General features: G+C 46.9%; 1 protein-coding gene across 5 annotated transcripts in view; it reads left to right on the forward strand.

Moving 5' to 3' along the window:
- EP300 (E1A binding protein p300) overlaps nt 1–4127 on the forward strand; it is a 61153-nt gene extending 57026 nt beyond the window's left edge. For all 5 annotated transcript variants that reach the window (XM_068191371.1, XM_068191373.1, XM_068191374.1 and 2 more), the window contains 2 exons: nt 235–516; nt 1846–4127. In XM_068191371.1, coding sequence (XP_068047472.1) covers nt 235–516; nt 1846–4068 — 2505 coding nt within the window. In that variant the 3' untranslated portion in view covers nt 4069–4127. The remainder of the gene's footprint in view (nt 1–234; nt 517–1845) is intronic.
- The last annotated feature ends 6414 nt before the right edge of the window (nt 4128–10541 follow it).

Raw genomic sequence — 10541 nt, forward strand, 5'->3', positions numbered from 1 at the left:
TTGCCACAGCAGTTCTACTGTTAGTGTTCAGTCCAGTGCCCCTTTCCTATTTCTTCAGAGGAAAGTGAACCTGCAGGGCACCCAGAGGTCCGAGATTTCCCAGGCCTCACAAGCACCCCATGTGGCGACAGGTCATTCAAATGTTAGCTGATCCTGGAACTGTACACTCTGTAATGAGGTTTGGTGACCAAAACATCTTGGTAAGTGCTAGCATAGAGTCTTTTTATTTTTCAGGTCTTCTTTGTCATCCGTCTCATTGCTGGCCCTGCAGCCAACTCCCTGCCCCCCATCATTGAGCCTGACCCGCTCATTCCATGTGACCTGATGGATGGGCGTGATGCTTTCCTAACCCTTGCTAGAGACAAGCACCTGGAGTTCTCCTCACTACGAAGGGCTCAGTGGTCAACCATGTGCATGCTGGTGGAACTGCATACCCAGAGCCAAGACCGCTTTGTTTACACCTGTAATGAGTGCAAGCATCATGTGGAGACCAGATGGCATTGTACTGTCTGTGAGGTATGTTTGATAAAGTTTTCCCTGCTTCTGCCCCTGTATCTTTGTGCCCAAAGTGCTCTTTACCTGAACTGATTTCTCATTATTAACTGATGGAAAAAGATCTATGAAGCTCATCTACTGCCAGTTCAGAAAGGAGGGAAAATATTTTCCTTAATAAGTGGTTCTGCTAATGTGCTGCTTGGTGTGATTTGGACCTTGTGGAGAGCTGAAATAGAGTTGTTTTCTGTAGTTTATTTAAGGTGCTGCTGCCTAAGAAATTGGCAATTGTAGCCATGGCTTGAGCTGCAATGGTAGGATCAGCTGATTTTTCTGAAGATCAATGTGTACATTTTCCTTCCAGAGTCAGAAGTGCGGGGCAGCGGTATTTCTGTAAAGAGGGCTCTCTGTTGCTTTTCTAGCACAGAGGTTTTGCTGTGCTGCAAGTCAGATCCCAATAGCCCTGTGACTCCTTCACTACTCTGTTGTGTCTCTGTAGAATGCTGCAAGACAGCATTTGTGTCTTCAGAAGTGTTTGCAAAAGCAGTGTGTTTGAAGATCGAGTCCAGGGGTTTGGTTCAATGCCCACTGGAACCTGGATTATCATTGTATCTGGCTTCTTAGTTTTCTAGCCTGCTGAAAGCAAATGACTGACTCAGATTTGATCCTAATTACAATTTGATACTTCCATTTCCTATGCTTACACATTATATATGTATACACGCGCACACGTGTGCTTTTACCTTTTTGGTATATACCAGAAAGTAAATTCTACATTTCCTGTGGTTAAGTCAATCCTAAGAACTTAGGTCTTTTTCTTAAAGAAAAAGATCAATGATTGAACTTAAACTCACGTGCTGTTGCTTTCACAGAACGCGTTCTGTTCTTTCAGCACTCTCTGTTGTTTAACTCACAACCGCAAACTGAAAATGCAGCTTTCATTCTTTTTTGAAAGCTGGTACCTCTTCTGTCACTCCTGCTCTCTTCTTTTGAAGCAGGAGCAGATGAGCAGCTATTTGTCCCCTGCCTATTTCTTTTCCTTTCCTGTTGGGATTTTTCTGGCCCGGCTAATAATGTGTGACTTGCTAGCTCAGAGACAACTTGTTTTTCAAGGTTTATATATTTGTGTAGCTTTCAGACACCCTTACACCCACACATTTTCCCTGGCTATAATTTGGATTTATTCCTTCTCTAGTACCTCAACATGGCATGAAAGATTGAATTTTTCCCTAGAGCAACAATTTGCCTGGATCAGACTGGGAGTAGTTTGTTGAGGTGGCAGGACATCATTTCATTCATTTATCATATGGAGTTTCAGGAACACTGATAACTCATCCTTTGTTGTCTTTTCAGGATTATGACCTGTGCATCACCTGCTATAACACTAAAAACCATGACCACAAGATGGAAAAATTAGGCCTCGGTCTAGATGATGAGAGCAACAACCAGCAGACGGCCACGACGCAGAGCCCCGGCGACTCCCGCCGCCTGAGCATCCAGCGCTGTATCCAGTCTCTGGTCCACGCCTGCCAGTGTCGCAATGCCAACTGCTCGCTGCCGTCCTGTCAGAAGATGAAGCGGGTTGTCCAACACACCAAAGGCTGCAAACGCAAGACCAATGGAGGGTGCCCCATCTGCAAGCAACTCATTGCTCTCTGCTGCTACCACGCAAAGCACTGCCAGGAGAACAAGTGTCCCGTGCCCTTCTGCCTCAACATCAAACACAAGCTCCGTCAGCAACAGCTCCAGCACCGCCTGCAGCAGGCGCAGATGCTCCGAAGGAGGATGGCGAGCATGCAGCGCACGGGCGTGGCGGGCCAGCAGCAAGGATTGCCCTCGCCCACGCCGGCCACGCCGACAACTCCAACGGGCCAGCAGCCCCCGACACCGCAAACCCCGCAACCCCAGCCTCCACCCCAGCCTGTGTCACAGCCTCAGCCTGCACCTCCCAACAGCATGCCACCCTACACCATGCCAAGAACTCAGCCCCCCAGCGCTGTGTCCCAGGGCAAGGCAGGTGGCCAGGTGACGCCTCCAACTCCACCTCAGCCACCACAGCCACCAGTTCAGGGTCCTCCTCCGGCAGCAGTGGAAATGGCCATGCAGATCCAGCGGGCAGCAGAGACCCAGCGCCAGATGGCACAGGTTCAGATCTTCCAAAGGCCGATTCAGCACCAGATGCCCCAGATGCCACCAATGGGAATGAACCCTCCACAGATAGGCAGAGGTCCCGGTGGCCATATAGATCAAGGAATGGGGCCAGCAGGAATTCAGCAGCAGCCACCGTGGGTGCAGGGGGCCTTACCCCAAGCTCAGCTGCAGCCAGGAATGCAGAGGCCATCCATGATGTCAGTAGCTCAGCCAGGTCAGCCGATGAATATGGCCCCTCAGCCAGGGATGGGTCAGGTACCTGGTGCTGCTCAGCCGAAACAACCTCTGCCCCAGGCGGCCTTACAAAACCTACTGCGGACTCTCAGGTCTCCCAGCTCACCCATGCAGCAGCAGCAGGTGCTTAACATCCTTCACTCCAACCCTCAGCTGCTGGCTGCTTTCATCAAGCAGCGGGCAGCCAAGTACGCGGGGTCTCAGAACCCGCAGGGCATGGCGGGGCAGCCTGGCATGCCGCAGGGGCAGCCGGGGCTCCAGCCGCAGCAGGCCATGCAAGGGCAGCAAGGAGGGGTGCACCCCAACCAGGCCATGCAGAACATGAACCCCATGCAAGCAGGAGTGCAGAGACCCAGCATGCCCCAGCAGCAGCCGCAGCAGCAGCCACAGCAGGCCATGGCTGGGATGAATCCTCAGGCACAGCAGATGAATATGAATCACTCGGGGATGGCTCCCCAGTTCCGAGATCTCCTGATGAGACGGCACCAGATGATGGAACAGCAGCGCCACCAGCAGCAGCAGCAGCAGGGAGCGGGACCGGCACTGGGGCCAGGGATGGCCAACCACAACCAGTTTCAGCAGCCCCAGGGTGTTGGGTATCCCCAGCAGCAGCAGCAGCGAATGCAGCATCACATGCAGCAGATGCAGCAAGGAAACATGGGACAAATAAGCCAGCTTCCACAAGCCATGAGTGCAGAGACAGGAGCCAGTTTGCAACAGGCTTTCCAGCAAAGGCTGCTTCAGCAGCAGATGGGATCCCCAGCTCAGCCCAATCCTATGAGCCCCCAACAGCACATGCTCCCTAATCAGGCACAGTCCCCGCACCTCCAGGGCCAGCAGCTCCCTTCATCGCTCACCAATCAAGTGCGTTCTCCACAGCCTGTACCCTCACCGCGGCCCCAGTCCCAGCCCCCTCATTCCAGCCCATCCCCTCGGATGCAGCCTCAGCCTTCTCCACACCACGTCTCCCCGCAGACCAGCTCCCCACATCCAGGACTGGTAGCTGCCCAGGCTAACCCCATGGATCAAGGGCACTTTGCCAGCCCGGACCAGAGTGCAATGCTTTCCCAGCTTGCTAGCAATGCCGGCATGGCAGGCCTCCATGGTACAAGCGCCACGGAACTGGGGCTCAGCTCCGAGAACTCAGACTTGAATTCAAACCTTTCACAGAGTACACTAGACATACACTAGACACGTTGTAGCATTTTGGGAGCAAAAAAAAAATTAAAAAACAAAGAAAATTAAAAAAACTTATTTTCGCAAGACTTTTTGTACTGAAGACAAATTTTTTTGAATCTTTCTTAGCTAAAACGACATTTTTCCCTGGAACACATCTGAACTCTGCAGCAGTAGTTTGTGGTTTTAAAAACAAACCAACAACGAACCTGAGGGACAGTAGAGTACAAAGAATATATTTTTGTTATGGCTGGAATCATAACCAGTCCTTTTTCTTGGCTTTTTTTTTTCCTCGTGTGCGTTGGGGAGGTCAGGGGAGTAAGGTGGTCTTTTGGTTGTTCACCAAAAGGATGCCCTGCTCATGCCTCCAATAGGTTTTATTTTTTTTTTTTTAAATTAATGAAAATATGTAATATTGATAGTTATTATTTACTGAGGCAGATGGTAAACATTTTCCCTAATCTGGTTTTTCTTCATGTCACTGCGAATAAAACCACCACAAAAACAGAACAACAGAAAAACACAGGAGAACCTTTCTTAAAACCGGAGGACAAAAGGGGTTAATGTTGCTTTAAAACTACATTACATATATAAATATATATATATAAAAATAAATACCAATCTTTTCCTCTTTGGTTGGAAATATGTCAATTCTTTGAAAAATGTAAAAATATTAAATAACTCAGTCCCCTCCTGAAGTCTACTTTTGTCCTCCAAGAATTTTCTATACAAGAGTCTGAGCTTAAAAAAAAAAAAAAACTTCAAGTATTAAAGTAATTTGTACATGTAGAGAGAAGACAACATTTTTGGAAATACACAGGGGCAGCTGCCAAATGGATGTAGTATATATATTGTGGTTTCTGTTTTCTTGAAAGATTTTTTTGTTATTTTTACATCTAACAAAGGAAAAAAACATAAAAAAGAGGGTAAGAAACAATTCCAATGGGATTATTTCAACCTGAGAAAAAGTCCCTGGGGTTTCTTCTTTATGCTTGCTTTCTCTCTCCCATGCCCCTTTCCCACCCTCTTCCATTTTCTGTAAAACTTGAAAATAGAAAGCAAAAAACCCTCAAATGTTGTATATCATGCAATTAAAGTTGGTTACTTATAAATAAGAACTTTCGATCACTGTATAGACTGTTAAAATTGATTTCTTATTACCTATTGTTAAATAAACTGTGTGAGACAGACAGCCTGTTTTTAATGTTTCCCTTCTCTCCCACATGTGTTGCTTGTTCTTAAAACGGTGGGGGTAGCGGAATATGTGCTACTTCAAATGAGCTATTTAATGTATATGACTGTTTTAAAATGCAAATCTCTGATAAGGGGTGTGGAGTAATAATTAGTCTTCTAAATGGACTCTTTTGGTACAACTCTACATTCGCGTTGTTCCTGGCATGTATCTTACCAAAGAAACGAGGTCTGACCTCAACAGTTGTGCCAGTCAGCTGTGCCCCGCCCTGCTCACACAGCCTGGGAGCAGCTGATCTTCAAAGGACCTATTTTGCATTTTGAAATGAGAACTATTTGTTTGGATATGTGATATTAAAAGATCCTATTTCACTTGGAGTATATTGTGCGCCTTTTGGCACTGAAGTGTGAGCACGAGGTAAGCTTGTGTGGATGTCCTGCAGGCAGGTGCTGCACCGGGATGGTGTGTGGGTGCCCAGTCGCCCTGTGTCACATCTGGTGACCTGCCGGACGCAGAGGCATTCCTGAACAGAAGTGCTGTCACCATGGAGCGCGCAGGCAGTGACCCCAGCTGTGTGCTGCCCACAGCTGCGCTCACATGGAGTTCATCCGGTCGTGTCAAGTGTTGTGCTCAAACTGGTTGTGGTGGATGTGGCTGGTTCATTGAGGGCTTTCCAAAATCCAGCCTTATGGTGTGCATGTGCATGCAGTGCTGGCTGCCTAGGGAATAACTCTCCACAAGGGCATTAAGCAGCTGGAAAGGCCCAGATGGGACCAAGGATGTGACCAGAGCACGACTGTGTAATGCCAGCTGTGTTGGGAACATCAGTGTATCTGCAGATCCCAGACAGATAACACAAGCAAGCTGACCTCAGGAAACTGCTGGTGGAAGATGATGGAGAGGGTAAGTTCCAAATAAAAGTAATGGTATATTGCAATGTGAATGGATGTTAGAGATCTTCAAAAGTGGGAGTAAAATGCTTGGGTTTTGGATATAAACACAATTAGGACAATGAATCTTGCATTTAAAAAGGGGTTGGTGGCAAGCCTTCAGCAAGATGGTGAAAAGTTTGTGGCAGGCTTAAGGAAAGCAGCCATGGGCTTTGGTATTTGCCCTTGGGTAAACCTCATACTGCTCACCCCGGCACGGTGCAAACCAGCTCTGCATCAAGCCCACAATTAACCCTGGTGCATTGGGAGGGCGTGCTGCTGACCTAAAGGAGAGCAGAAAGCAAAAAAACCCCATTTATTGAAAGCCTGGGATTGTTTAGATTTGTGCTCTGCATAGTAAGCTTTCCTCTTCCTTCCCTGCCACCAAGTAAAGCCTAGTTTTGCTGCTTTCAGCCTTAGGGGACTTCTCAGGGTTGTTGTTCTCAGGATGGAGCATAAATAAAATTCCTTCTGACCACATACAGGCTAGTGAAGTGGAAAGTGTGCCCAGCCTTCTGACTTACATGGTTTTAGTGCAAACAGCTTTCATTTGTGCCGCTGAGTTAGCACACAAACCGTGGTTAGAATTTTTCCTGACCTGCATCAAAGCATCTGAAGTGGGGAAGTCCTGGGACCTTGCAGAGCACACCACAGATCTTCCAACTTCAAATTGCCAACACAGAGACTTGCTTGAAAGATGCCATGATGCATTCTGTGGGACAGCACAGCTGCTCTGTCCCTCTTTGTAGTGCTGACTGAGCCAAGTTCAGTTTTTGAGGTGATGTGGATGATTAATAGTCTAAAATTTGCATAGGGTTTCTTTTCCTGACATCCCTCCAATTCTGCTTTCCTTGGTTCTACCAGAGAACCGGAACCCACCATTTGGGGCATTACTATGACTATTTCAAGTAGTGGGAGGATTTCAGGGTAACAACAAAATTAGGGTGTCATCTGTATCTCTTGCCATTCAGCTGTGTCCAGGTTAGGTTGTTTCACTCCTAGTTATTAGACTCTGGGCCCACCAAAACCAATTCATATCTGAAATTCTATCAATACCAGTAAGGTATTGAGTGTCCAGTTACAGTGATGCTAATGATTTAACTTAAATACTGTGTGGTTCAGTGATGTAAACTTTCTAATGTCTGACCTTCCAGTATCCCAGCTCCCTCAGCCTCTCCCCATCTGACAGAGGCTCTAGTCTTCTCGTCACTGTGCTGTCCATTTGCTGGATTCACTATGCCCATGTCTCTCTTGTACTGGGTAGCCCAAACACCAGATAATTGCACAAAACTCAAGACAGTGTTGGTAGCAGTCATCTGATCATTAGACACCTGTTGTAAAAGCAAAATGAGCTACAGCAGCTCCTGGCAGGCCAAGACAAGCCCAGGCAAAGCCTGACAGAGCCTCACGTAACGCAGAGCTTGTGGCCTCTTACTGGCAGTGGCAGCACCAGACAAGGCTGAGGTAGATGATGTGACAGTGACAGCCATTCCAGATTTTGTTTCATTTTTCCAGTATCTGATACACAATTTCTCCGCAAGAAGCTCCACCTCCTGTTTCCAAGATGGTCCTTTTGCTGCTTCCAGTTTCAGCCAAACTCAAGGATTCCAGCCCATCCTCTCTGGACAGTCTGGAACAGATCCTGTAGTGAAAGACAGCAGCAGTCAGAAGAGTCTGCTTCTAATGACCAGTTCTGCCTAAGTGTGTGATGAGGCCTCCTACCCTAAAATGAGCTTTTATTTGAAGACCAGCCACAGGGTGCCCTGTCTGGGGAATGTTTATTTTTACAAATCCTCTCAGCTGTGGCCCTCCTACAATACAATGCTGGGGTATCTGCCAGTTTGCCCAAGGAGCCATTTCTTCCCTCAGCTTGTCAAAGCAGATTGTGTGCCATAGATCCTAGCCTGAGACACGGCCTAGCCTGGCCCCTGAAAGTGTAAAAGCACAACACGCTCCATCCACAGGGATTGCAGCAGCATCTGTGCTTGCATCATGGCTGGAGAGCTACTGAGCTGCTCTGTCAGCCTTGCAGGTGTGGCATGTGCATCAGCACTTGCCTGCCTGACTGTGCTCTGGCATTTTGGTTTGCTCAAGTTGCTTCAGTTGCACTCCCTTAGAACAGGCTCTTGGTTTCAGCTGTCCAGGAAGGGCTATTGAATTCTTGGAAAGGAAACCTGTTTTGTAACTGGTGCTGTGGGGCAATCAGCCATGGCTCCGGTTTACTCTCCCTGCTATAGGGAGTGTGGTGGATTTGGGGAGGGTTGAGAAATTACTGTTGGCACCATTCTCACTCAGTCATCTTAGAAGCCCTTCCTAGCTCCTGGTGAAGTTGGCACAGCTCAGACTGTGGTTTTCCCCAGGTGTGCTGGCTGGTGGCAGGCTCTGGTGTATCTTGGGAGCACAGAGCTACGTGGGAGGCAACCACAAGCACCTTGCAGTAGGTATTTTGCTTCTCCTCATGTCTCTGCAGTCCCTAGGGCAATAGCAGGAATTGAAAGGTCATTACCAGAAGAAAGCTCTTTGCCAGCCCTGATCCTTTGGCTGAAAGTACAGAGCTTCTGCTGCCCTGAAAAGCAAGGAATCTTTCATTTTGTTTCTTCTTCACTTCTGCTTTTCATTGTCTGTGCTGTCCCACACCAGTTTGGCACTGAAATGAGCTCCTAGTACAATGTCGCCCCATGTCTTCCTTGAAAAGCTTGTAGAGGGATCGATAGGCAGCACAGCTTAGCTCTCAAAAGCCAGATTTCTTGGGGGTCTGGGATGGGATAAGCGCTTCAAACTGAGATACATCTCCTAGGCAGTTAACTCTTCCCTCTCCTTGTCAGGATAGCCTTGGAACTGGCTGTAGTTGCTTTTTGGGGCTTTGTTTTGGTTTGGGATTTTTTTTTTTGCTTGTTTGTTTGTTTGAGGTTTTTTTTAATTTGGACAAAAATTATTTACTGTTTCATTAGTATTTGTATGTAGAGTTGTGTTGACACATATTGACAGATTGAATGTGGTAGTAAAATAGCAAGGAAGGACAGGCTAACTTAGTATTTGTGCCCTTAAGTGGGTTGCCTGTTGGGTCTGGGGTTGGATTATTTGGTCACTATACAAACTGTTCCATTATTGTCTATCCTGCAGTGTAACTTTGTGATGAGTGGCTGCAAATGGGGAAGAACATTACTGTAGCATTTCAATCTGACAAGGGTTTTCCGCAAGCTCCTCAGCCCACCAGAGAGATCTAGAAAACAGCAACTGCTCAAATCTCCCACCTGCAAGTAGGCTGTTGCCTGTTCTTATATAGTGCAGGACATGCCTCTCTTCATTTCACGGTTACCTTGGTAAAATTAGTCTGCCAAAGGTTAAGCAGAATACGTTTCCTTATATTATTCCTTCTGTTTGCTTGTTGGTTTTCCAAGCTCACTACCCTATTTTTCAAAGACAGTACCATGAATGTATAGCCAAGGCTTACACGTCTATGAATACTTTTTCTTCAAAATGGTTCCCTTCCCAGTGCTCATGACAAAAATTAAACCTTTCAAAGTATTTTGGTTTTTCACAGTGTCAGCTAGGAGGAGCCTACACACAAGGATTTGGAAGGCCTGTGGCTGAATGGCTGCCACTTAGTGCTGGAAGTGAAAAAAGGCCCCTGGAGCACCAGGATTCTTATGAGCTCTTTGCAGTAACAGAGTAGAAAACTGAAAAAGGAGGCTCTGGAGCAGCAGCAGATGAATTTATGAAGCCTGGGGACCTGGAACATGAGATCTGCATCCAGGAGCATGGGTGAGAGGATAGTCCCAGTAGACAAGTACAAAGAGGCAGTGAGACAAGGCTCCTCAAAGAAGTTGTTATAATGAGGACAGAGCAGATGCTGAAGTACAAAAGCTGCACACCTTGGAGCTGAGCGCCTGAGGAAGCAGCCTGGCCCCCTGTCCTGCAGCAATAATCCCTCCCGTTGCAGCCAGGGCTCCTTCTGTCATTGCACCTGACAGCAGCCCTTTGATACTGATCTTTCTAAAATTTTTATCGTAGATTATGTTAAAACACAGACCAAGCCCAGAACAGCAGTAGGAAAGGAGATAGGAAAAGTGAAGTCTCATTTAAGTTTTAGTTACCTGAGATTGTCAGTGCTGTTGTCTCTCTAAAGAAAGGAGTCGGTGTTACAGAACTATTATGATTATTGTTACAAAACAGAGTTTTTAATACTGAAAAGAATATAAGTATTCCTCAATCAAATTGAACTTGATTCACATTAAAATGAATTTATTTAAATACTATTATTTATTGAAAAGGCTTATTTAGAACTGCAATGAAAAATGAACAGCTGTAGTGTGGGGACTGCCTTTTAATCTTGTTCTGTGTCAACACAGGACTCGTTTCTACTG

Source organism: Anomalospiza imberbis, chromosome 5 (genome assembly GCF_031753505.1).
Source record: "Anomalospiza imberbis isolate Cuckoo-Finch-1a 21T00152 chromosome 5, ASM3175350v1, whole genome shotgun sequence".
Taxonomy (NCBI): domain Eukaryota; kingdom Metazoa; phylum Chordata; class Aves; order Passeriformes; family Viduidae; genus Anomalospiza; species Anomalospiza imberbis.